The sequence below is a fragment of the Sorex araneus genome, chromosome 5 (assembly GCF_027595985.1).
Source record: "Sorex araneus isolate mSorAra2 chromosome 5, mSorAra2.pri, whole genome shotgun sequence".
Taxonomy (NCBI): Eukaryota; Metazoa; Chordata; class Mammalia; order Eulipotyphla; family Soricidae; genus Sorex; species Sorex araneus.
In genome coordinates this window covers 56,700,465-56,728,218 of record NC_073306.1, presented here as the reverse complement: position 1 = coordinate 56,728,218, position 27,754 = coordinate 56,700,465, and the positions used below count along the sequence as shown (strand labels likewise).

Sequence of the window (27,754 nt, the reverse complement as noted above, 5' to 3'; positions counted from 1 at the left end):
TTAAGTTACCTGTTGCTGCGGGCCGAGTCCAGCTGAGTTTAAATGAGGTGAGCACAACCTACAGTTGCACAGCGTCAGAGGGAGGGACTGCAAGGGGCCACCTCCCTGGCTCCTCCTGCCTCTTATCAGAGCTAGAGTTGTGGAACTGCCCCTACACGCCAGGAGACACCCTCATGGCTTCCTTCTGACCTAGAGACAGGGACAAAGTCCCGTTCTGCAGGAGCCCAGGAACTTGACCTTCCTTCCTCACGGCAGAAGGGAGCAGGAGGTGTGAACACCACAGGGAACACTCCTTTCTCCTGTCTTCTGTGGGTGGTTTGCCAGTCCTCGATGAGGAACATGTACTGTGTGATCTTACTGAGGTGGCCAAGAATCCTGCAGTGCAGGCCAGAGCAATAGCACAGCGTGCCAGGAACCTTGCCTTGCACACGGCTGACCCAAGTTCGGTCCCTGGCACCCCATATGGACCCCTGAGCCCCATCAGGACTCAGGACATCAAGACTCATGACTCCTGAGCACAGAACCAGGGGTAAGTCCTGAGTACCACAGGGTTTGGATGGATGCCACCCCTTTCCCCCAAAAGGCATGTAGGTCGGAGAGACCCTCAAGGGGCTGGAGTGTGCTGTGCTTTGCATGCAGGAAGTTTACGTTCAGTCCCCAACACCAGATGGTCCCCCTTGTATGCCATAATAAGTCCCTGAGCACTGCTGCGTGTGGCCCTCAAACACCAAAGGTACAAACCCCAAAGGAAAGAATTCTGAGAAACTTAAGGACAAAGACCCTGTTCTCTGCATTTTAGTGTCCTGGGCTTCTGGTGGCAGGGAACGAATCAGATCTTGATCCTTTTTAGCCCAGCATCGCATCCCTCGCAATGGCAGAGATGAATTGTGCAATTTGAATTGTGTCCCATTACTGCCACAAAGCTTGTTAGCGTTCATGCTCAGTGCCTTAGACCTTTATCGTAGCCACCTAAGATGACTCAGGAAGTCCGCGTTGCCTGATACGCTCACTGCTTCATCCCAGAAAGCAGGCGTGAGGAGCTGGGGCGACAGCACAGGAATGGGAGTGCTCAGCTTGCAGACCACAGTGCCGGTCCGGTCCCTGGCAATGGATATGGTCCCCAGGAATTGCCGGTAGGAGCACCTCTGGGAGTGAGCACCCAGGTGTGTGGCCCCAAGACCACACGAGTTCTTGGATTTTTTTTTTTTTTGCTATGCTTCGATATATTCAGGGATCACTCCTGGTGGTGCTCGCTCAGGGTTCATATGTGGCGCTCGGATTGAACAGGGGGCGGTTGCAGGCAAGGCAAAGCATCTTAACCCTTAGCCCGAGGCTTCCACATTTGTTTTGGGTTTTGTTTGTGGGCCACTTCCGGTAGTGGTGTTCAGGGCCTACTCTTGGCGGTACCTGGGAGACCAGAGGCAACGCAGAGGATCACAGGTTGTCCGTATGCAATGCAAGTGCCTTAGCTTCTGTCTCTCCAGCCCAAGGCTTCCACTTTCCACTTGACATACTTTTGTATGTCTTCAGAATGTTGCTGCCTCTCGGTTATTGCTCCTGGACTACACCTGGTGGGGACTGAACCTGGGCTTCAGTGGGGAAAGCACTCTGGCTTGTGGACTTCCCTCTCCAGCCCAGCATGCGGCGACTTTTGAAGCACCCCAGAGCCGAAGCAGCAGCATGGGAGTCCAGGCTTGCTGTGAGGGGTCCCTTGAGTCCACTCGTTGTTTGAGGAGTCCTTCGAAGCCTGCCCGGAGCAATCTCAAACCTGGCCTCAACAAAATGTAAAGGCTAAATAAAATGGTTTCTTCTGTTTGGGGGGTCACGCCTGGTGATGCTCAGGTGTTCCATCTGGCTCTGCACTCAGGAATGACTCCCGGCAGAGCTCAGGGGACCATGTGAATGCTCGGGATTGAACCTGGGTAAGATACATGCAAGGCAAGTGCCCTACCTACTATAGTATCTCTCCAGTCCCCCAAAACGGTTTTAAGTAACACTGAAAGCTGGAGAAACTGGTATTAAAAAGCAAAACTGTCTGGGGAGAGAGAATACAGGGTGCGCTAGATGCTGTTTTGATCCCCGCACCACAGAGCCCCTTTATCTCCTGCCCCTGACCTCCAGTATTGTGTTGTAGCCCACCGGGAGGTACCACACTGAACTGTGATCAGATCTGGGAGGCTGAGTATTGCAGGGAGGGCCCTCAGGTCCCCGAGCTTGGCTTGGGAGGCCCTCCACAAAGCAAAACCTCAAAAGATACAGCTCAAGAAACATCGAGACGTAATGAAAGAATTCATGCATCGAACAGCTTCTAGTCTAGCAATGAGAAAGGCTCTGTGGCCGGGCTAGCACCAAAAGGAGGGTTCTCAGCAGGAAAGGCCGAGGGACGGCAATTAGCAAAACCAAAGGATTATCTCAGGTGAAACCAAAACTGCGGTCCCACCTCGGGTGTCAGGGCCGATAATTGGATTGTTTCACTGGTGCTAATCTAGAATTTGCAGCTTGGTTTAAGTTTATACTTATGGGGCCAGAGACAGTACAGGGGGCAGGGCGCTTGCCTTCCGTGCGCTGACGTAGGTTTGGGCCCAGATACCACGTATGGTTCTTAGGGAGACCCTCCAGGTGCGATTCCTGAGCACAGAGTCAGGAGAGAGTCCTGCATACCAGTAGGTGTGCCCCCAAAACCATATAATACAAAAAAAGATCGTACTTTTAGGGGCTGGAGCGATAGCACAGCGGTTGGGCGTTCGCCTTTCACGCGGCCGACCTGAGTTTGATTTTTGTGCCCCTCTCGGAGAGCCTGGCAAGCTACCCAGAGTATTGAGCCTGTGCAGCAGAGCCTGGCAAGCTATCCGTGTGATATGCCAAAAACAGTAACAATAAAGTCTCTCAATGAGAGACATTACTGGTGCCCGCTCGAACATAATCGATGAGCAATGGGATGACAGTGACTTTTAGGGGAGGCTGAAAACTGCTAGTAGGTTATCAAGTCTTAGCGGGACCAAGCATGAATGACTTCATTTTGGGCCTGTTTTCTCTCTTTTTTTTCCTTAAACACAGGGGGATCTGTAACAAAAACTAAAACTCAGTGGGTTCTCAGAGTAAGTGCCAGTATGGGTGAGGAGGGCGCAATTATGATACCCATTTCCCTGATGAGCAAATGGAGGAGGCAAGGGTAGTTCCTTGCCCAAGGTAGTTCAGCTGGTGCGGTGAAGAGGCACCATTCCATCCCGCACCCGGCCCAGCCGCTGTGGCTCAGGGCTTCAGACCACACTCCTGCTGGAGCCCTTCCATTCTCCGCAGTGCATAAAGAGAGACAGGCCTCTTTTTTGTTAGTAAAGTATCATTTATTCTTTCCTTACATTTTTTTTTTATTATACATGCAGTATTCATGAAAATCAATAATTCTGAAGGAACCAAATTAGATATAAATTATGTCCAGCTCTGAGCCGACCAGGTCACGTTGAACCGTGGGGACAGTCAAGCAGACGCTTTCTTCTCCTTATAGGTTGCCATCATTTTCTTGATTTCAGCGATTGCTTTTCCCGGATTCAGCCCCTTTAAGAGAATCAGTACCTTTTAGAGCGCAACTTTTCCACAGCATAGTCAAGGAAGGGGGCGTGCAAATCTAGTCCTCTCTAACCCGGGGGATCCGAGTTTCTCCAGTCTGTCTTCAGACATTTGAGACCTTAGCCCAGGGCTGGAGAGACAAAGGCTGCCTGATGCAGGTGGGAGGCCTGCTTCCATCCCAGCACTGCAGGGGACCCTGAGCACTCCAGCTGCGCCCCTGCTGCAATGCTCGGCTCTCTCCCACAAGGGCCCCGCCCCTCTGACACCCGGGAAAGAGCGTCTCTTCTGTCTGCAGCCAAAGAGCTCAGTCTCTCACACGTCACCGTCGGCATCTGAGGTATGTGACAGAAACGACTGGGATGCAGAAGGCCACTTCTGGCCCTGACCCGAGTGACCTTGGGAAGTGGTGCCAGCCTCCTCACTGCCCTCCATGGGAAACTGCCCGGCCCGTCTCTGCGGACAGGGCGCGCGTGTGCAGCTCTGTGGCCTGTGTGCTCCCTGCCTGCTGACCTGAGGCTGAGCCGCCCTGCGTGTGCCGCCGTGGAAAGCCGAGCTGGGCAGTGAGGTTCTCTTGGAGGAAAGGGGGCCGAGGAATCGGATGGGAATGGCTAGAGGTTGGGAGGAAGCAGGCAAGCAGGGGACAGCGAGAGTGAGGTGAGCCAGAGAGCAGAGCAGAGCAGCACCGAGGAGAGGCAAGGAGAGAGACTAGGTCCCTCCGGAGGCTCCCTCAGGCAGACCAAACGCAGGATCCTGTTCAGAGACTCCTGCGGGGAGCTGGTGAGTCTAGTCTGCCCCTGGAAGAGTGTTCACCCGGGAGGACGGCAGGGCGAAGGGCAGCCCCTCGTACCTTCGGACACGTCTTTGTGCAGTTCATGATGGTGTGGCAGCGGTACAGCGAGAATGGGTCCTGCAGTTTGGCCAGGCGCTCCTCAGTGAAGTCATCTCTGGAGTCGATCATCCAGCGATAGGCCTGGAAAACCAAGGCCCGGAGAGCTGAGCAGGGCGGCACTCGGCTCAGCCCGAAGCTCCCGGGCGCAGAGGCTGACGCCTCTCACTGAGAGGACTTGTCCCGCTCTGCTTCCTGCCATCTTTTTGTTGTTTTTTAAGACACATCTGGCGGTGCTCAGGGACAACTCGTGGCTCTGAGCTCAGGAGTTACTCCTGACGGAGCTTGGAGGACCGTATGGGATGCTGGCACTCAAGCCTGGGTCAGCCGTGTGCAAGGCAAGCACCTTACACGCTGTGGACAGCTCCAGCCCTTCCTGCCTCCTTTCAGTAAAGGTCCTCAGTGATGCTATGACTCCTTTTGATGGAGGATCCCCACAGACCTATAATCCACATGTTCCTGCTCCCCTGGTGTTTAATTACATGCCACCTGGCATCTAATTATTTCATGTTTATTAGTGCTTATTAGCCTCCCACCCAGATTACAGGCCAGAGAAGGTAGGGACTGTGTTATGAGTCTCTTCATCTGTCTTGGCGATAGAAAAGAATTTCCACTGATAGGTTCTCTGTTTTTGGCTATCCAATACGCACGGGTAGCTTGCCAGGCTCTGCCGAGAGGGCTCGATACTCTCGGTAGCTTGCCGGGCTCTCTGAGAGGGGCGGAGGAATCAAACTCGGGTTGGCCGCTTTAACATTTTTTTTTTCTTTTTGGGTCACACCCAGCGATGCTCAGGGGTTACTCCTGGCTTTGCACTCAGGAATTACTCCTGGCGGTGCTTGGGGGACCATATGGGATGCCGGGGATCAAACCCAGGTAGGCCGAGTGCAAGGCAAACGCCTTATCCGCTGTGCTATCGCTCCGGCCCCAAGGGTCGGCCGCTTTAAAGGCGAATGCCCAACCGCTGTGCTATTGCTCCAGCCCTAAAAACAGTAAGTCTCTCAATGAGAGACGTTACTGGTGCCCACTTGAACAAATCGATGAGCAACGGGATGACAGTGACAGGTTCTCTATACTATTTTTTGGTTCTGAGCCACACCCAGCTATGCTCAGGAGTCACTCCTGGTGGTGCTCGAGGGTCAGAACCATATGCAGCGCTGGGTAATGAACTGGGGTTGGCCCAGTGCAAGATAAGCGCCTCAATCTCTCTAGCTCTCTGGCCCTCAACCCTTATTTAAATTGTTTTGTAACTGTTTTGTTTTTGGGTCACACCAGGTGGTGCTCAGGGGTTATTCCTGGTGGTCTCAGGGACCACATGGGGTGCCAGGGATTAAACCTGAGTCAGCCATGTGCAAGGCAAGCACTCTCCCTGCTGTACTCTCTCTCTTTCAACCAGTGTATCTACTCAGTCACCTGAGCCCAGCTAGCTGAAAGCCGATGAAGTCTATTACCACTGGACTTGGACTGGACTTGAATTTCTTCTAAAGCAACTAGGGAAGCACCTTACCTGCATGAGAACCGCAGGCCCCAGGTATTTGTCCCCATTCCACCAGTAGCTGGGGCAGCTGGTGCTGCAGCAGGCGCACAGAATGCACTCGTAAAGCCCGTCCTGCACGGGGAGAAAGGGGCGGAGTTAGAGATCATTCAAAAAATAGCTATGGGCCAGGAGCGGCGCAAAGAGCCAGAGTGCAGGACTGCACGGGGGAGGCCTGGGTCTGAGCGTGACACTGCAAGGCCCCCAAGCACATTAGGTGTGCTTCCTCCCCTCGGACAGCTCTGTGCTCCCCCCAATCATCTCCAATTATTAAGGGCCTAAACCTTTATACTATCCCTCTAGCCCCCATTATGACTTTTTAAAATTGAAAAAAAAAAAAAAAGGTCATGTTCAGGATATTTATCTAAGGAAGTACAAAGGCTATGTAAAAGCTGTGTACTTAAGTAAATCTTGATTACCTAAAAAATAAATTCTGGGGACCCCTCTGATGATTGAAACCACATCAAGGAGACATCTGCTAGCCCCCCCCCCCCCCGCCCCCGGAGTGTGAGCTGGCCAGCTGGACCAGAGCAGCCAGTCCAGCTTGAATCCTGATGTGGCAGACACCCTGGGAGTTTGACGTTTCTGTGTTTTGTGCCACACCCAGCTGTGCTCAGGGATCATTCCTGGTGGACTCACGGGACTGTATGTATGGTGCTGGGGATCGAACATGGATCAGCAGTGTGCAAGGCAAGCGCCTGCTTTACCTGCTGTGCTGTCTCTCCAGGTCTCCTTTTATGAGTTTATGTTTCATTGGAGGGGGTGGTGTTAGGCTAGACCAGTCCTGCTCAGGGGACTGACTATATGTAGCACTCCTGGTGGTGCTCAGGGGACTGACTGTATGCAGTACCAAACATTTGTTGAGACATTTGTGTGTACACAACGCAAATGTCTCAACAAATACTCTCTCTGCAGCCCAACCCTGGGAGTCTGAAAGGGTGCAGAGCTCTGTCCTAGAAATGAGACTCTTGAAAGAGGAGCGGGCTGCCAGCTCTTACAACATTACCAAAGTGACCCTCATCACCTCCAAGACAGGCATTCTCACTCAGAGCCTCGCACATGCAAAGCATGCATGGACTCCACTGCTGAATCACATCCACAGTCCTAGGGCTGTCTTTTATGGAAAAATGTTTAATATTCTGAAGGCACAATTCTTCCTTTTCACCAATATCGACTGGCAAACTAATAGACAGCAGGATAGTGGGATGCAGTGTGTCAGAGAGAGCCCCTGCCCGTGAGTGCCAGTGGCCTGGCGGGTAGAAGAGTCTCTCGGTGCTGTGTGGAGGAGCCCGTGAAGTGGGGACTCTCGGACACATGTCCTTGGCCCCGCGCACGGACGTTGCGGGAACCCATCCCCATTTGACACCCTTTCCATCTCTTCCTCTCCCTCAAGGACACTAATGGAGCAGGGTGCTGGGAGAGAGGACGCAGATCAGAGACGTGTCAGCAGGGAGAGTGGTACAAAAGGAGACTAGTGGTACAAAAGGGCCTAGAGACAGAATCAGCAAGTCCGAGGGGACAGGGGCCTGTGAGCGCCCACACAGCAGAGGTGCGGCAGGCAAGACCCTCGGGGCTCTGGCCCGGGTGTGCTGTGAACGATCCCACTCCGTGGGTACGACGGGGAGCTGGCAGGCAGAGGTGCACTCACACGCTAAGGCAGTGCGGTGAGGAGCAGCTGGTGACAGCTAGGTTTGTGTGTGCACACTATCTGACTGGTCATGCCACAATCACGTGCAGGCATGTCCCAGGACGTTTTGCTGTCATTAAATGACACATGACTGTGGGTTTTTTTGTTTGTTTGTTTTTGGAGGGGAAGGACTAACAGCTGGCAACATGGTAGCAGTGGGCAGGGCAGGGCAGGGCAGCCTGGTCCATTCTGGACTCACACCTCGAGGCCTGAGAGGATCCCCATCAGGGCTTGCCTTTCAGGACACACTGAATGGTCCAAGTTATCTCATTGTTGCCTCCCAGAGCTGTCCGCCTTCCCCCCCAACCCCTCCCACCCGCCCCAGGCACACTGCCTGGCAAATATCCCTGCAAAGACATTCTTCAAATCAAGGCAACAAACAGGGACTAATGACCAGTTTCTCACGATCTTCTATGGACTGCAGATACTGCTTTTTGCCTTCCTGGGATTCATCCTTCTTCTTCAAATATGGTTCGATGGATTTGTACTGAGCATAGAAGTTGTTCAAATCCTGAAATTTAAGAGGAAGAGGAGAAAAACGGGTCATATTTCATCTTTATCCCTCAGCTTTCAGTTACCCCATTCCTTAGACAAGGCCTACTTTTCCTGTCACCCCGCCCCCCCCCGCCCCATTTTTGGGTCGTAACTGGCAGTGCCAGGGCTTACTTCTGGCAGGCTTGAGGGGACCATATGAGATACTGAGGATTGAACGCAGGTTGGCTGCCTACAAGGCAAACGCCCTATCCGCTGTGCTATGGCTGGGGCCCCATCCTGCCCTTTGACAGACAGAAGTCACTCTTCCTCTGGCACGGACACTAGGAAGATTACGCAAGGAGAAATGCTCACGCTGTTAGCTGGGGTTGAGCAATCTGCCCTTCACGCGTGTGGGAAATGTCCCGAGCCCACAGTCCTTTCTCCCTTTCCCCAGAGCACAGTGTCCAGTACAGAGACAGAGGTGAAGGCTTGCAACTGCTGATTTCCCAACTGGAATTTTTCCACAGGAATTTTATATCTGTGGCCAAATTTTTCGTTTCTGGGACTGTCCCAATTCTAAAATGTGTCCTGTGATCCTCAGACACCTCTCAGCAGATGAGCTGACGGATGACCATCTTGCGGTGCTTATCTTCCACCACTCAAATTCCTTAATGAAACAAACAAGTCTGCTCCACAGAACCAAAACGCAACACATACACTCGTCTCCCCCATGCAAACAATATTTCAAGTTAAAAAAAAAAAAAGAGGGGTGGTGGTGGGAAGAGATGCAGCAACTCACAGGAACAAGGTCCTTAATCACATACATATGTGGGAGAGGGTAGATTTTGGAGACTTTGTTGAGGTTGGTGTCAATCCTTCGGGTGCAAGCCAGCGTGTTGCCTCCGTTGATGTTCATTGCACAGGAGCCGCAGATACCTGGGAGAGAAACAAACAACACCTTGGCACCTGTACTATGTACTATGTCGCTGGCCCTTAAAGGCTGTAATCTGGGGGCTGGAGCAATAGCACAGTGGGTAGGGCATTTGCCTTGCATGCAGCCAACCCGGGTTCGATTCCCAGCATCCCATATGGTCCTCTGAGCACCGCCAGGGGTAATTCCTGAGTGCATGAGCCAGGTATGACCCAAAAAAAAGAAAAAAAAAAAAAGGCTGTAATCCTAAGAACCATTTTGTGGGGCCAAGGATGTGATGTAAAGTGTGAGTTAGGTGTATAAAGCTTAGAGTTTAATCCTTGGTACTGCAAAACGAAACAAAACACCATTTTGTGGCCATGAGACAACCTTGAGGGTGGAAGTAACAAAAGGACAGGCACTAGGATGGCAGCAAGGGTGGAAGGAGTCCGGCACCGCCGGCCCAGGCCCAGTTCCATGCGGCAGTGTTTATTTTTGGGTGTGTGTGATGACAGAACCTAGGGTCTCACACTTGCAAGGGAAGTGCTCTACCTCTGAGCCGCACCCCCAGCTAGTCGCACAATATTCTGGGAGATAAATGAGCCTGTATCAAAAGTCACTGTTATTTGATGAAAACTCGAACACATATAGTAAGTCAGAGCAAATCAACATTACCTTTGTTATCTCAAGTTTAGGCTCAGTTACAGATTATCCAAAGAGTTTATTATTCTGTTGTTTCCACAACGCATGTGCTCCACGGTATGTGTTTGTTAGAGAATATATACAGGGCCAGCGAAACGGCTCAAAGGGCTGGAGTGTATGTTTTACACTTAGGAGGCATGGTTTGATCCCCAGGACTACAGTCTCCTGAGCACTACCAGGTGTAGATCCCCCAAACCCTGCACACAAAACATCAATCTAATAAATCATCTCTTTAAAAGCCCCCTTGCCCCTGAAAAAAGGAAAAAAAAGTGAGTCATTTTTCAGTCCACATGGGTCACACCTTATATGCTTGACTCTGAAAGAATCTTATGTAAAAAGGTAATTGAAAAGTATTCATATTTCCTGTGTTGCCAAGACTCAGATGGGAACGAATGGGATTAGTGCCGAATGTGTTTTGAACATCAGGATTTAGTCAAACAATTAGAGTATCTTTCCATTTTTTAAAAAACACATTAACTCTAGTTCTCTAAGAGTAGCTCAATCTCAAACAGATGTCTTAGAATCAGGATTTAGGATTAGGACTCCCAAGTACTGTTCCTTGGGGACAACTCCCGGCAATTCTCCAGTGGTTCAATGTCAGGACACGAGGATGTAGTACTGAGAATGACCCGGGCACAGCAGTGACGATACTGGGAAGGCATGCGGTGCTGAAACGCAGGCAGAGTCAGCCGCATGTAAATATTAAACACTTGAAAGGTGCCTGGGCTGGAGCCACAGTACGGGGTTAAAGGGTTTGCCTTGCACATGGCCAACCTTGCTGGGACCTGGGGGACAATACGGGGTGCTAGGGATTTGAACCAGTTTTGGCCATGTGCAGGGCAAGTGCTTTACCAGCTGTATTTTCTCTCTCCAGTCCCGAGGGAAATGCTCTATCAATTTAGTACATTCCTACCTGCTGTGCTGAGCACTAGAGGCTGGCAGCTGGGGTGGGGCATATGCACCCCCAGGGTGGACAAGAATTAAACATGCATATGCATCAGCCGTAGTTGACAAACTCCATTTCCACCCCCTTTAAGAACAAGCTCAGCAGTTGGAAATGTGACTAGTAGCGCATGTGAATTAAGAGCCTGAAGGGTGTGGCAGTGCATGAGAAACCACACGAAAGAAAAGTTCCTGGAAGGAAGCAAACTCTGAAACCAATCTGAATTGTGGTTTGGTGGTAACTCATGTACCGAAGAACAGGAAGCTCCCTGTTCAGCAAGGTCCAGGGCCAGAGGGCTGTACCTATTCTGTGTCTTGGCAGTCAGGGCCGCGCTGGGGCTCCTGTGGGAATCAACGAATCAAGGGGGAAGGAAAGACTTACCTTCTCTGCATGATCTTCGGAAAGTCAAGGTAGAATCAATTTCGTTCTTAATTTTGATTAAAGCATCCAACACCATAGGACCACATCTGACAAAGATAAAAAAATCCCAATTACATGATGGGAAAGGCCTTCTGTGCATAACTGATTGGTGACCAAGGAGGCACTATGGTAAAGGCCTTCTGCGCACAAACGATCAGTGACCAAGAAGCTCTGTAGCGGTGACTCCTCATCCAGCCGGCCTCCTCAGGTCATTTTCAGAATGTTCACTGGCCTTAGTTTTGTCACATCTTAATTTGAGATTTTAATTTATTCCCTTTTGTGGTGCGAAGGATCAAACTCAGACTCTGCATGCATGTGCTCGCCTGCTGAGCCACACCGCCAGAGCTCGAGTTCAATAATCATGGCGTGCGCATATACCCTGTGAAGAAATGGAAAGCTAAAGCAGGGACGCCAGGAAGTTATGAAACAACTTCTGTATTCTAGCAGTTCTGTTTGAATTTTCCTTTCTCTCCTTGGGGAAGACCATGCCCGCAGTGAGGTGTCTGGGGCTCCTCTGGGCTCTGTGCTGCCCTCCCACAGGCAGTGTGCACGGCTCACCCCTGGGGCTGGAGCTTCACTCCCACCTGATCTCGACTATGTTTTGGTATTGGGGTCACACCTGGTGCTGTTCTTTTTTTGCTTTTTGGGTCACCCCTGGCGGTGCTCAGGGGTTACTCCTGGCTCTGCACTCAGGAATCACCCCTGGCGGTGCTCAGGGGACCGTATGGGATGCTAGGATTCGAACCTGGGTTGTTCGAGTGCAAGGCAAACGCCCTACCCGCTGTGCTATTCCTCCATCCCCGACACCTGGTGCTGTTCAGGGGCTCTCTGTTCAGGAGTAATTCTTGGCGGTACTTGGGGCACCATATGGGGTGTTGGGCATTTGAACTGGACTAGCCACATGCAAGGCAAGTGCATTACACCCTGTACTATCCCTCACCTAATTTTATAATTTCTAGTGTTCCCTGCAAAGTCTCCCTAAATAAGTTATTTAATTTTTTTTTTGTTTTAATATTAAGGATCTAGGCATTAAGTAGTTTTAAATGTCTCATTAGTAATGTATTACCACAACAGAAAGCAAGGCTGGGAGATTGGAGAAATAGGAGAGCAGGGAAGGTGTTTGCTTTGCATGTGACTGACTTTGGTTTTTTTGTGCAAATGCCCGCTGTACTATCTTGCTGCCCCTGACCTGGGTTTGATACCTGAAACTGCTATGGTCCCAGATTCCTGCCAGGAGAGACCCTGAATACAGAGTCAAGAGAAAACCTTGAGCAGTCAGGTGGAAGCCCCCCAAACCAACCACCCCAACATGGTACAGAGAATAAAAGAAAAATCACACAGGTCCCTAGTCCAGGGCACTGAGTGCTCTGTGCACATGGGAACTGGGAGGAAGTACAGGAGCAGGAGCCCTCACACCTGGGGCCTGACAGTCTCATCTGACCCATGCTCGCCAGGTCACAGGCACACCACTCAGTCTCTGCTTAGCTTCCCCGCTATGTGGCACAGAGAGCAGCAGCACACAGGACTGCTGCTGAGGAATCGGTGCACGGGAAAATAAAACTTAGAATGGTGTCGGTGACACATTTGGTTTATTAGGACTACCGTCACACAGACTAAGTCTACGGAAATACCTCATTGAGTCTCTTTATTTAAAAGATGAAGTTAACATTTCTCCTTTATTTTTGAGTCATATCTGGTGGGGGTTAGGGACCGTATTGGGTGCTGGGGACGGACTTTGGGTCAGCCATGTGCAAGGCTGACCCAACCTTATGTGTCGTACTCTCTAGCCCTAAGCTAACATTCCTATCATAGAATTTTGTGAAGTTAAATAAAAGCACGCTGTTTTCACAGTTCCTGGCACATAGATAAGTGCTCAATATTTCTGGGGTTGGAGCGATAGCACAGTGAGTAGGGCGCTTGCCTTGCATGTGGCTGACCCAGCTTCTGATTCCTCTGCCCCTCTTGGAGAGTCTGGCAAGCTACCGAGAGTATCCCGCCCTCACAGCAGAGCCTGGCAAGCTACCTGTGGTGTATGTGATATGCCAAAAACAGTAACAAACAAGTCTCACAATGGAGACGTTACTGGTACCCGCTCTAGCAAATCGATGGGCAACGGTGTGTGTGTGTGTGTGTGTGTGTGTGTGTGTGTGTGACAGTGACATCTACTTCCTTGCTCATTCCTTTCAGCATTTTTCTAGGTATGGAATTTAAAAGAAATCCCATCTCCCTTATTTCCTACAGTTTTATCCATATCTCCTCCCAACTCCCACCAGTTTTACTGATGTATTTGACAGATAAGACTACAAATTTAAAATGTGACAACTGATGTATACATGAATCTTGCAAAATAACTAAAAAGTTCGGTTAACATGCACTATCAGCAGTATACATATACCCACTTTTTTTGGTTTGTTTTTTGGGCCACATTTAAAGATGCTCAAGGTTTACTCCTGCTCTGTGCTCAGGGATCAATCCTGGTGGGACTCGGGACCATTGGGGGTGGTGGGGTATCAACCCCAGGTCATCCTTACCTGCAGTACTATCTCTTGGATCCCCATACAAACACCCTCTGCTAAAAATGGGAACTGCAACCTTTAAAAAAAAACCACCTCTGCTATTCTAGGATGAGGAAGTGTTATCATTAGTGTTTTGAGGTCTTCAAGTGCCACAGTAGACAAGCTGATGGTTGCTTGCTTAGTTCTTCACAGAAAGCCGACCGGGAGCCAGGTTTCATTTGGTGTTGAGTTACATCAGTGGTTAAAACAGAATTGTGGCATGGGGCATCCGTTTTGGCAGAATAACTAGAGACTTGGGCTGGCCATGGTGTTTTTGCCTCTTCGTTTCTGAGAACTTGGTAAATTCTTTAAAAAAGATAAGAGCCTAAGTCTACCATGTTTTTTTTTGGGGGGGGTGGTGGTGGGAAGCAGTCACACCTGGCAGTGCTTGGGGGCCCCTGTGGTGCTGGGAACTAAATCCAGGGCTCCCAGGTGCAAAGCATACAGCGCCAGCCCGCTGAGCCAGTTTCCTGGCCTAGACTTTATCATCTTTTCTCTTCTGTTTTTTTTTTTTTTTTTTGCTTTGTTTTTGGGTCACACCCGGCAAAGCACAGGGGTCACTCCTGGCTTATGCACTCAGCAATTACTCCTGGCAGTGCTCAGGGGACCATGTGGGATGCTGGGAATCGAACCTGGGTCGCTGGGTCGGCCGCGTACAAGGCAAACGCCCTACCTGCTTGCTGTGCTAACGCTCCAGCCCCTTCTGTTTTTTTTTTTTTAGATCCCATCATCTTACATGGAAAAGCTCTTGTTTTTCTCTACTATTATTCTTTTTCAGTACTTAATTTCTTTCTTTCTTTTTTTTTGCTTTTTGGGTCACACCCAGCGATGCACAGGGGTTACTCCTGGTTCTACACTTGGGAATTACTCCTGGCAGTGCGCAGGGGACCATATGGGATGCTGGGATTCAAACCCAGGTAGGTCGAATGCAAGCCCTACCCACTGTGCTATTGCTCTAGCCCCTCAGTACTTAATTTCTAACACTTCAACTCACCAAATGTGTAGGTGTTATCCCTACATCAAGCCATCTGTAACAAGGAGTCCCACATGTAACTCAATTTTGATACTAACACTTTTGTTAAAAATTTAAAAAAAAAAAAAAAGAAAGAAAAGAAACAAGGGTTGGAGCAATAGTATAGCAGGTAGGGCTCCTGCTGTGCATATGGCCAACTCAGATTCAATCCTTGGCATCCCATAAAAGTCTCCCAGAAGAGTCAGAGGTAAGCCCTGTTGGACACACACAAGGCAAACGCCTTAACCCACTGTACTATCTCTTCAGCCCAATAGCTATAAATTTATATTAGATATAAAATACACTTCTAAATCTAAAAAAACCCCAACAAATCCTCAGGTTTGATAAATACCAAAAATTTGCAAACACTTTTACCCCTGTCTTAGCTCTCTGGCCCCAAATTAAAATGAAAGCTCAGGGAGTAACTCCTGAGCACTGCTGGATCTGGCCCCGACAAAGCAAAAATTCTAATAAAAAGTTACTATAGGACTCTAAGCCTTAACTTTTCTAGAGTTAATATTGTATCACTTAGTTTAATATGAGCAATTTGCAATCTTGTGGGCAACTTTATTTCTTGCTCTTATGTTATAGTAACAATATGCATGATCAACACATTATGCTAAATGATACAATATTACAGATACCTTATGTATGATCAATACATTACATTATATGTGATATCAAGATTTAATTTTGGTTTGAAAGTGTTTTATTTCTCTTTCACTAAAACAGTTGAGTGCCACCTCATTCTATTTTTCCTCAACCTGAGTAACTTTCTCTAGCATTTCATGTACTAAGTCTTTTGGCTACCAATTCTTTAATTTGCACTTACTGGAAAGTCTTATTTTCTCTTTGAAATATCTGCTCTCTAAATACCAAACTCCAGGGCTGGAACAACAGTAGGGTTTGTTCTTTGCACACGGTCAACCCAGACTCAGTTCCCAATGCCCTATAAGGTTCCCTAAGCATCGCCAGAAATGATTCCTGAGCAGAGTCAGGAGTAAGCCCTGAGCACTGCCAGGTGTGGCTCCCCAAACCAAAGTGAAACAGAATTCCAGTGGTGTCCTTATTTTGGGTGTTGAGGGGAAGGGGCTTGGGCCACACCCTGTGGCTACTTTGCATCCCACTGACCCCAGTTTGAATCTCCGGCACCGCATGTGGTTCCCCAAACATTGTCTGGAGTGGCCCCTGACCACTGAACCAGGATCAGCCCGAGTACAGCCAAGTATGGTCCAACCCCCTTCCACTCACCCCCACCCCCCCCAAAAAAAAAAACAAAACCGAAACAACAAAAACCAGGGCACCTCTGTCTCAACTGTATGGAAGTGAATTCTGCCAAATGCCCAAGGGAGCACAAAGTGGTCACCCCCTCAGTTTTCAGAAATGAACACAACAGGCTGACGCTGACTGGGCTGAATCTTATCAAACTTCTGACCCACAGGGCCTTACTATGTAAATGCTGTCTTCAGCTACTGAATCAGTGGCAATCTGTGGGCAGCGGAGCTGGCTCAGTGAGCTGGAGTGTCCGCTTTGCATACAGGAACCACTGGTTTGATACCTGGCACTACTTGGTCCCCTTAGTGCTGGGCTGAGAGTAGCTCTCGAACTTACTGTGTATAGCCCCAAAACCAAATAAAACTTGTGGCAATTTTATGACAGAAATAAAAAACAGGAGCTGGATACATAGTATAGCAAGGAAGGCACTTGCCTTGCACGTGGTTAGCCAAGTTAAGAATCCCTGCAGCTCCAGGAATAAGCCCTGAGAAGAGTCCCGTGTGGCCCTCAAATTAAAAATAAATAAAAAGAAAAAAAGGGTCAGGACATGGCTCAGTGGCAGAGCATTTGTCTTGCATGTGTGAGGCCTTGAATTTAATAAACAACCCCCCCCCCGGAAAAAAAAGCCAACAAAAAGAAATAGAAAACTAACATAGGTAAGGCCATTTTGAATATTTAAAGCTACTATTCTATCTTGTCCTATCATCATCCTAAGAAAATTAGTATTGGGGTTAGAGCAATAGTACAGTGGGAAGGGTGTTTGCCTTGCACACGGCTGACTTGGGTTTGATCCCTGGAATTCCAAATGGCTCCCCAAATACTGCCAGGAGTAATTCCTGAGTGCAGAGCCAGGAGTAACCCCTGAGCATTGCTGGGTGTGACCCAAGAGGAAAAAAAAAATTCAGATTAAAAATAAGCAAATTTAAAACCATTCAGCATTTAAAAATTAAAGTGGAATTTCATTCTGGGTTCACGCACATCCCTTGGGGCATAAAATTCCTCTCTTTTACTTCATGATGCTCTCTCCTCCTTCTGGTGAAACCCACATTTTTTCTAATGCCATTTTTTTTTTGGAGGAGGGCGTTCCACACTTGGTGGTGCTTGGGGTTTATTCCTGGTAGGTTCAGGGGCCATAAGGAGTGCCAGGTATTAAACGTGGGAAGGTACTGTACAAGGCAAGTGTCTTAATGCCGTGTACTCTCTCTCCAGTCTCCTAAGCACTTTCATTTTTTTGCTTTTTGGGTCACACCTGGGGATATTCAGGGGTTACTGCTGGTGGTGCTTGGGGGACCATGTGGGATGCTGGGAATCAAACCCGGGTCGGCTGCGTGCAAGGCAAATGCCCTACCCGCTGTGCTATCGCTCCAGCCCCTAACTTCTTCTAAGAATGGGAAAAGCATGTTCTTGAATCAGATCAAGAACTTACCCTCATCATCAAATACCTGCTTTCTGGGGTACTCACTTATTCAGATCAACTTCGTAGGTTTGCATCCGAGGTTTGTCCCCAGTCTTGTCGGGGTCCCATCTGTAAATCGCGAACTTCTTGATTCGAGGAGCTGCAGCTGCAGCTGTCTGAGTTCCTCTGCAGGCCTGGGGAAAACAAACAAACAAACAAACAAACAAACAAACAAACAAACAAACATCAGAAGGAAAACCAATTACTGAAAATCTGAGGTAGACCCTATTTAGCTGGCACTGTAAGTTACAATAATGATTCAAATCCATACATTACTGACATGGTTTTCCTGGGAAAGGAACAACATCCAACAAGCAGCACCCATCATGTGGTGCGGGGACCCGAAAGGCATGTGGCAGCACACACACAGCCCTTGCCTTTTAGAGCCTACTTTGTTGTGAGCAAGAAAGGATTAAGGGTTCGCAGCAACAGGAGAGAGATACGGTGAGAAAGTAGAGTGCTGTCAAAGAACACAGCAGACACGCGAGTGAAAGAAACCCAAGATTACATGTAAGCCGGAACCCGATGGAGAAAGGGGTGATTAAAGCTGAGGAACATGCATCAAGGCCTAGGAGAGGTGGGCACAGGGCAGCTGAGAAGCCTATCTGCCCAGAGCCTGCCTGGCCCCACTCTGCAGTGGCATTTTGTGGAGTGAGGCCGTTTATCTGCTGGGGACTGACGATTAATTTTATGTGTCAAGTTAAACGGGTCTTGGGTTGTGCAGACAGTTGCCACACATTTGAGGTATTTCTGTGAGGGTGCTTTTTTGATTTTACTTGCTTTGGGCTTGGGGTTACATCTGGAAGTACCCCGGCATTCGATATGGTCCCCTGAGCACTGCTAGATGTGATCCTTGAGTACAGAGTCAGGAGTAAGCCCTGAGCATAGCTGGGTGTGCCCCCAAAAACAAAAAGCAAAACAAACAAAAAGAAAATATAAACATTTCTCCTCCATGAGAGGCAAATGTGTGAGGATGAAAGCTGGACTGTACGATTCTATCACCAGCTGGGTAGGAACAGCCTTCAAACTAAAGTTATTTCTCAAATGAATGCTTTCCAACTAGAGATCCCTTCTGCAAAATGGCAGGAACAACTGGTTGATGCCACCTTGTGGTACAGAGGAGGAAAAGGAGTTTTTAAAAAAATGGATAGCTCAGTAACGTTTCTTTGTTCAATGCTTCCCACCACGACTGTTGCTTTTGCTAGATTTAATGAGGTATGAAATTGTAAGAAACACTAAGTCCACAAACCTCGTATCTGGCAACAGCTTGTGAGTCCTAACACAGTCTCAAAACTAGAACACTAACAATACATTTACACTCATAAGGCTTCCACCAGGGATTACTTTTGTCTATTTTTGAGTCACACCTACTGGTGCTCAGGGGGCCACACGGGGTTCCAGGAGCAGAACCCGGGTGGCTGTGTGCAAGGCAAGTGCCCCATCCACTATCTGTCTGGCCTCTGAGTGTGAGACTCTTTTGGGGGCACTTTTTTGTTTTGGGCCACACCTAGTGATGCTCAGGAGACCATATGAGATTGGGCCTGGTTTGGCCACGTGCGAGGCAAGTACCTTACCTGGTGTATGGCTCCAGCCCCCAGACCTTTTTATCCCATTCAGCATAATTCTCTGCAAGTCCAGCCAATGCTACTGTGTACTTCAATATTACTGAGTAGTATTCCATTGCCAAGATGCATGCACCCACTGACAGATATCTACATCAGTAGTTTTTGACAGCTTCTCTTTTATTCCGGTGCCAGTACACAGGCAAACAATGGTGTAGGGTGTGCATTATTTGAGGCTATCATGAATAAAGTTGTAATGAGCATCTGTATCTGTGGGCAGGTTTTTGTGTGAACATTAAGTCTAGTTTCTCTGGGACCAAGTCACCAGGATGGTAACCACCAGGAGGTACTCTAGTTTTGTTTTTTTGTTTGTTTTGGGCCACACCTGGTTGTGCTTGGGGCTTACTCCAGGTTTTGCACTCATGAATCACTCCTGGGGGGTTTGGGGACCGTATGAGGTGTGGGGATTGAACCTGAATTGGCTCCGTGCAACGCAAACACTACTACTGGCTGTGCTATTGCTCTGGCCTTATGTCTTCATTTTTAAAAAATCACCAAACTCTTTCCAAGTCAGTGAGACAAGTGCCAGGGAGAGAGATAGTAGGCCTGGGCTTGATCCATGGGCACAAGGTGCCCAGAAACACAGGAGCAACCCCTGAACACCAGAGTAAGGCCCAGCCCCAGATAGATAAACAAAAAGAAGGCCCAGGAATAGCATGGGGCAGGCAAGCGTACAGGCACCAATTTAAATCCTTGGTGTCCTGTGTACTCCGAAGAGTGGTCCAGGGAGCTCTGGTGTGTGGGATCCCGGATGCCATGAAGGGTGCAACTTTCCAGTTGCAGTGCATGAAACATTGCAACTGGAAAGATGTGTAAGTGCAGTCAGGAAGCGTGGGCTCTAGGTACAACCATTGACTGCACTTCAGCTGCCAGTGTGCATCCTGGAGAGAGCACAGTGAGGTGTGGGAGTCACCCCAGGCAGGGCTCAAATTAACCACCAGGGGAATAAAAACAAACACATTTGTTTCCTACTTAAGTACTAGTGAAGGCCACTGGACTTCAACCAACCGGTTTCCCACCCCCACTCTTTGGGTCACACCTGGAGATGCTCAGGGGTCACTCCTGGCTCTGCACTTAGGAATTACTCCCGGCGGTGCTTGGGGGACCATATGGGATGCCGGGGATCGAACCTGAATTGGCCCTGTGCAAGGCAAATGCCCTACCCGCTGTGCTATCACTCTGGCCCCACCAATCTTAGTTTGATCTCCAGCACCTAACTCCCCCCAGAGGTCCCAGCCTGCAGGTCAGAGTAGCACCACCTTCCCTCCAGTCCTTGCACTAAGTCCCCTGCCCCTAAGCTTGAGGCCAAAACAAAAACAAACCTGAGGCTCGGGGTTGTCAGTGTCACTCCAGGGTCCCAAAGGCTGACGCAATTCCATTATCTGCAGGCTGCTGCCAGGTATATTTTACACCTGGAGGGCTAATGCTCAGATTGATTTGCAAGGTCCTGACTTTGACGCCATAGTCTAATCCCCCACTTCCTATCTACTTTTAGTCTGGGTAGCTGCGGCTCAGTGGAAGAGCACTTGTCTTCCTTGCACTTGTGAGATCTTAGGTTTGGTCTCTAAAAGGAACCCCCGTCCCCACAAAGTTGACACAGCTGACTATGTAGTAGATGTTCCTCAAAGGGGTTGGATTTATCTAAAAACTACTATCATATCGTGATGTGAGACAGAAGAAATAAAAGGCCGCATCACATCCCGGTATCATAAGACAACACACTGCAACATGTTTTGGCATACCCTAAAAATGTCACTATTTTTTTTTTCAAAACAACTAATTTAAATTCAAGTTTGGGGTGAGGGAACCGATCCCAGGAATTAGGAGAGGAAACTGAGATCACAATGAGTGGAAAATGTGATCAGATGATCTGAGAATGAGGTGCTATGCTCATCCAGGCACACAGGGCTATTGGGGAGGTTGGGGGATTACTCAGGTACCCCTGGATCTGTACTCAGGAAGCAGTCCCTTTCCCACTGTACTATCTCTGGCCCAAATTTGCTTTTCTGTTTTTGGTCCACCTCTGTCACTGCTGAGGATTAAACCCGGTCGGCAAGCCAGACACCCTACCCACTGTACAATTTAACCAGCCCTTGCTTAGTTTTTTTCGTCTACCTTCATTTGTAACAGCGTGTTTTACAAACTTTTCATAATGTCATTTCAGGCAATGTCTCAACACCAATCCCACTACCATTGTGACCCTCCCTCCACCCGTGTCCCCATTTTCCCACCACCAAGCCTGCCTGACTACCATGCACAAAATAATTTTATATTGCTTCTTACAAATTATATCTCACAATGGCATTATTAAGTCTTCAGTCAAGTCTGGGGATTTATCTTGCTGTGCTGTTGAGCCTTCCGTGATACTGTTTTTGCTTAATGGGCTTAGTGGGCTTCTACGCTACTTTGCCATTTAATCTGCTGTGCTCCAACGAGGCTGTCAGTATTGTGGAATCTGGACAAGCAATACTGCAGCATATGTGGTCACATGCTCCCAGACCTGTAGAACTGGGCTCTTCCTCTTGAGATTAGGTCTCCTGAGATTAGTTGTGAAGCTCGGATGTTTATATGCCAGAGGCCGTGAGATGTGGCCCTGCTGGGACTTCGGCAGGGCCTGAGCCCCTCCAGAGAAGGCCCCCGAGTTTTCAGCCCGAAGACTGGTATACCTGGGCGTGTCACTGGCTTGAAGTCTCTTCCAAGATTAGTCCTACTCAGTGCTAAACCTGACACCAATACTGGCTAATGTCCTCCCTGCCCTCTAGCAACGTGTGCTCACATCCTCAGTCCGCTAGGGCTAGGCATTTGGGACTCAGCATGCTTGGACCAGGCTCGCTTCCAAGCTGGGAAGCTCCTGTGTCTGGAAGCCCCTCCTACTTCTTTTTTGAAGATGGGAAAAATTTCGGCATGCTTGTGGCCAGAGAGAAAGCACAGTGAGAGGGGCATTTGCCTTGTATCAGACTAACCTGGGTTCGATGTACAAAACCCTGTATGGTACTCTGAATTCTGCCTGGAGTTATTTTGTGGCACAGAGCCATGAGCACTGCCAAGGGCGGCTCCAAAACAAAACAAAAATAAAATTTACAAATGCTTGCGTGTTGTGTTTGGGAAAGCCAGCAATATGAGAACAGAATGGAGAACTGTTGGAAGTTATTCTTGAGTAAGTAATGGGATGGAGAGCATGAGTGTAGGAACACACACACACACACACACACACACAAGCAGTCAATTTTTAGTCATAGCAAGACAAGGAGGATATAGGGAAGCTGGGAAGTGGGCAAAATTTGAGCTTTTTTCTTGTTCCAGCAATTTATAGCAACACCCACAATGGAAGACAGTCCATGTATTTTTGGGGAGCCACACCCAGCAGTGTGTGGGGGGCTGAGGTGCCAAAGAGTGTCAAACCTGGGGTTCCTGCATGCAAGGACTATTTGAGCCATCATCTCCTCTGGCTCCTTAAAAGCATTTTTGTTGTTGTTCTTTGGGCCACACTCGGCTGTGCTCAGGGGTTACTCATGGTTCTGCACTCAGGGTACCATATGGGATAATGGGGATCAAACCCGGTCAGCTGTAAGTGCCCTTCCTGCTGTATTATATCTCTAGTCCAAAAGCAATTTTATTTTTGCCTCAATCTATAACACCTAGTGGCTGAGTATACTATGAAATCTGGGTAATGTAAATTTTTAATGAAGCAAGACATCAGTTACAGAATACTTCGAAAGCATTTTACCTCATTCTATAAAACTGAGTATCTGAGACTGCTCTCTCTCTCTCCTAAGTGGGATATGAAGAAACAAAGTAGGGCTGTAACAAATGCCCAAAGGCAACAGAGACTGAGAACTGGTCTTCAGTAGGAAGCTCAGCACAGGAGGGGCGCGTGGGAGTAAAGGGGGTTTGGCACTGTGTGGACAATGGAAGTAGACGCTCTGGTGGAGGGTACGGTGCGGTGCAGGAATGTGTTATGCATGAGGTGTTGTAATTAAAGTATTATAAACCATGGAGCTTAAAATGAAAATGAAAAAAATAAAACAAAACTGAGTACTGGAAGATAAGCATAACTTTCCATGGGAGCTTGAGCACTGCTGGGCAGGCCCTCTCAGAAACGAAACAAAAAAAGTGCGAGTGCTATTCAAATCCAAGCTCTGCCGCCACTTGGTAGTTATGAGTTTAGCGGCAAACTGTTTAACTTCTTTGTATTTATTTCCTCTTTTTCAGGATGTATTAAAATCTAGCCCATAAGATTAAGAGGATAAGAGCACCTGGCATAGCCCAGAAAATAGTGGCAATACTGGAGAACGCTATCAATCCTTGTATTCTTTTTTTTTTTCCTTTTTGGATGACACCCAGCGATGCACAGGGGTTACTCCTGGCTCTGCACTCAGGAATTACTCCTGGCGGTGCTCAGGGGACCATATGGGATGCTGGGAACCGAACCCGGGTCACCCATATGCAAGGCAAACACCCTACCCGTTGTGCTGTCGCTCCAGGCCCCAATCCTTGTATTATTCTTTTTAATCCTTGTATTATTCTGATCAGAGAAGTATTCTAGGTTTTCAACCTCAGGTCCAAGCAGCCACGATGCCAACAGTTAACACCTGGCAGTTAAATACTTAGAGGCAGAACGGTATTTCCACAGCATAGAAAAGGAATTCAGAGGAAAAATCCTACTATGTTTACAGTCCTGGGAATATTACAGATGGGGACCCAGCCACTAAGCTCACCACTAGATTGTCTGGGGTGGCTTCTGTGGATATGGACTGCACGTTTACCATAGGAGTTGGGCAGGCTATTCCATATCTCTGCCCTCAGGAAGCTCTGCAGGGCCTCGCCTAGAATCTTAGCAGTGACCTATGAAACTAGTCTCCAGGGACCGAGCAGAGCTTTAACACGCTCTCACAACTGCTGGTTCAGCAATTACGAAAGGAACAGCGAACAAGGTCATTATTAATCACAATGAACGCCCAAAAAACATCACCTTGGGGTTCTAATAGGCACTCTTCCTCCCCTATTTCCTTTCTGAAAGATCATAAAACAATTTGCTCAATGTCACCCTGGAAAGTTAGGATTAGAAGAAGCCACTTAAAAGGAGTGATATTTTCACGTGAGTGCAAGAAGGGGTAGGAACCACTCCTTATACGCTTTTCCCTCTGCCCAGATGTATGCTAGAAGTTTTTTTCAAAAGCACAAGCACATGGGTATAGATTCTGGATGTGACATTTCTTCCTAAAACAAATCTTAAGTGACAGCGTAGGTAATAAGGTTACCAGGAAGTATCCAGTACACAGTTACCGCGCACCATCGCCACTATTTCCTCATCGATATTCTGAACAAGTAAAAATCACTGTCACTGTCATCCCGTTGCTCATCGATTTGTTCGAGCGGGCACCAGTAATATCTCTCATTGTGAGACTTACAGGTAAAAATAATAACAACATATATATATTTTAGGGGGGGGGCCCTAGTTTCAAATCTCCAGCAGGACATGAATTCTCGCTTGCCCCACCTTACAAAGCCTCCGCGGGAGCCCGCGCAAGGAAGCGGCTTGCAAGGCCTTCGGACACCCGGAGCCCCTGTGCCCACTGCTTCCCTTGCCCGGCAGAGCGGAGGTCGGAGCGGAGGGGCTGGGGTGGGCGCGGAGCTGGGGCGCCCGTTTCCCGCTGCCCCCCGGCCCGGGCCGCGTCGGGGACGGGTCCAGCCAGTGCCGCAGGCCGGCAGCCTGGGGCGGGCGCGGCGCCCGGGCCCCGTTACTCGGCGCGGGCACGTCTCCTCCGCAGCGGCCGTCGTCGGGGGCAGAGACGGGCGTCGCAGCCCGCCGCTTTCCCTTCGGCGTCCCCTCCTCCCCCACCGGCCATGTGACCTTGAGCAACCCAAGGTCCTTCTCTGGACTTCACACCTATTCTTCTTAAGGAGAAAAAAAAAATCTTAAAAAAAAAAAGTTTGCACTGCGCAATGCACAGGCTGCCGCCAAGCTGGCAGAGCCGCCGCCGGCGCCGCTCCGGGGCCCGAGGGGCGCTCACGCCCCGGGGGCCCGCAGGGTGCTCCGGGCCCGGCCCCGCGGCCGCCGCCGCCGCCGCCGCCCCGCGGGTCCCGGCCGGGCCCGCGCCCCCAGCGCCCCCCGCGGCCGGCTCCTGGCACTCACCTGCAGGCAGGCTCCGCCGACCGCGGCGCCCGCGAAGCGGCGCCTCAAGGAGACCGCAGCCACGGCCGCCATCTTGGTCTGACGCCCCGCCCCTCGGCCCCGAGGTCGTCCTCCGCCCGCGTCCCGCCGAGCACCGCGCCGCCGCCGCCGCGGGGAGGCCCCGCTAGCCGGCCAGGAGCCACCGAGTGCCGCGCCGAGAGGGCGGGACCCGCGGGTCGGCGTGGCGCATGCGCAGTCGCGCCTTCCTCCCGCGTTCCTGCGGTGAGACCGTCCTTGAGGAAGGGAGGGGCGGAGTCTGGGCGGGCGGGCGAATCTGGGCGGAGTCATGGAAGATGGGCGGGGTCTCGGAGGGTGGGCGGAGTCTGGGAGGGAGGGTGGTGAAGGGGTGGGGCTAACAGCACAAGGGGCGGGGTCTTTCAGGCGCTGTGGGACTTTTCTGTTAGAGAAAGGGCACAGAGGGCGGCTGGTTGGACTGTTCGTCCAGGTTGTAGCGCTGCGCGTCCGGATCTCGCGAGGAGCCTCTCAGTGCAGCGCAAAGAGGGTTGGTAAATGAACTGAGGATTTCAAAGAGAAGGCAAAGTTGTCGTGCATGCATTCCTGCCTTCCATTCATTCACTTAGTTATTTGAAAATATGCATGCAGCGCTATACTTGCTTGTGAGAAAATTAGCCAGGCGCAGTGACTGCTCTCACCGGGTGGCTCTCTAATAGTGATAGTTCAGTTACACTGCAGTAAGGTCTGTGATGCGTGTATTTTATTTTATTTTTTTATATTGGGGATACTTCCCAGGCAGTGCGGAGCATTCCGTGAGATTATTGGCCAGTTGGTCTGCAATGCTCAGGGAACCATATGATGTCGGGCATTGAACTGGGGTTGGCCATACGTAGGACATATTCCTTAACCCTTGAACTGTCTCTTTGCCATCTTTCATTTATTATTTTGGGGGCCTAAGGGGATCCACTTAAAGCAAGGCTCAGGAGACCTTGAGACCACTTCTGGTGATACTCAACTATCCAGGTCAATGGTATGGTTTGTTGGGGCCACCGGGTATATACCTGGCATTGCTGCGGCAGATGGAGGTGGGTGGGGGACTGGGATGCATGGTGTGTCAGGGATTGAACTTTGGGCCTCACTCATGCAAGGCATATTTTTAAGCTATCCCTCTGCCCTAGATCTGTGCTTTAAGGAAGGCTGAGAGGGGCTGGAGAAGTGGTGCAGCCAGTAGGACACTTATCTCGCACATGGCTGACCCACGTTAGATTCCGGACCACTTACGGTTCCCCGAGCAATGTTAGAAGTGATCCCTGAGCACAGAGTCAGGAGTTGTCCCAGAGGATAGTTGGGCATAGCCAAACAGCACCTTTCCTGAAGCCGTGTCCCCCTAGTGTCCCCAAACCTACCCAAAGAGCAGTGAGAAGGAAAGCCAGTGATGGCAGCTTACCCACTTAAGGTCAGAAACCATTTTTTTCCCCTTTTTGACCACTCTCATGCAAAGTAAGCACCCTATCTGCTATACTATCTCTCCAGCCTCCGAATCCATTTCTTATTTTGTGTGTAGGGGGGCATATCCATCTGTGCACTGGGCTTACTCCTGGATCTGAACACAGGGATTACTCCTGAAGGGGCTTGGGGAACCACATGGGGTGCCAGAGATTGAACCTGGATCATACAAGGCAAGCTCCTTATCTGCTATACTATCTCTTTGGCCTCTGGAAACCATTTTTTTTTTTTTTTTGCTTTTTGGGTCACACCCAGCGATGCACAGGGGATACTCCTGGCTCTGCACTCAGGAATTACTCCTGGAGGTGCTCAGGGGACCATATGGAATGCCGGAGATCAAACCCGGGTTGGCCGCGTGCAAGGCAAACGCCTTACCTGCTGTACTATCGCTCCAGCCCCCTGGAAACCATTTCTTGAATATACAACAAACCAAACATTTCGATCCACCATCGTATTAATTGCAAACAGTGGTGTGCGTGCCTGTGTGTGAGCATGTGCATATGTGAATGTGTGTGTGTTTACACTCTTTCAGCTGCTTTTATCAGGCCCTCATCAGGTCATCAGGAGTCACTCTGGGGGCTTGATAACTTGGCAGGGATTGACCTCAGTTCAGTTCCCTTGTTGTCTTCAACCTCCGGGGATTTGAAGGTAGTTAACTTGGCAGGTACTGGTGGTACTCAGGGATATTTCCTTCTCTGCTCACGTGTTTGTGAGCTAGGCAGGGCCTTGTGGTTTCCAAACTCAATGCTCATTTACATGCTGCTCACCACTCATTAAGATGGCAGGAAGAGTTGGCCGGAGAGGGCTGGTTTTCCGGAGGCTGGTTTTCCGGAGGCTTGGAACAAAGTGTGTAGTGAGGTCTTGAGAAACAACTTGGACCCCTGGGCCTTACCTTGCATCTTCTCCTCAAGGCTCATAACTCTTATGACCCTGGACAAGTCCTTCCTGCACTAGAGACCCATCCTTGCCTGTGGTTTCTGAGCCCATATTGAGAAGGGTGTGAGCACAGCTGGTTAACATTCTGTGATTTACCTGTCTAAGTCGGCTGCTTTGAGAGTAACGTGGCAGAGCTGAGATC

At 49.6% G+C, this 27,754-nt stretch overlaps 1 protein-coding gene across 1 annotated transcript; it reads right to left on the bottom strand.

Moving 5' to 3' along the window:
* Positions 1-3,322: 3,322 nt before the first annotated feature.
* On the bottom strand, positions 3,323-25,393 carry SDHB (succinate dehydrogenase complex iron sulfur subunit B). Its single transcript, XM_055140358.1, has 8 exons — positions 25,177-25,393; positions 17,425-17,552; positions 11,082-11,167; positions 8,945-9,081; positions 8,066-8,182; positions 5,958-6,059; positions 4,415-4,537; positions 3,323-3,555 (listed from the first exon to the last, which is right to left on the bottom strand). The coding sequence occupies exons 1-8, from the start codon at positions 25,246-25,248 to the stop codon at positions 3,478-3,480; spliced, it is 843 nt and encodes a 280-aa protein (XP_054996333.1). The 5' UTR covers positions 25,249-25,393; the 3' UTR covers positions 3,323-3,477.
* Positions 25,394-27,754: the final 2,361 nt, after the last annotated feature.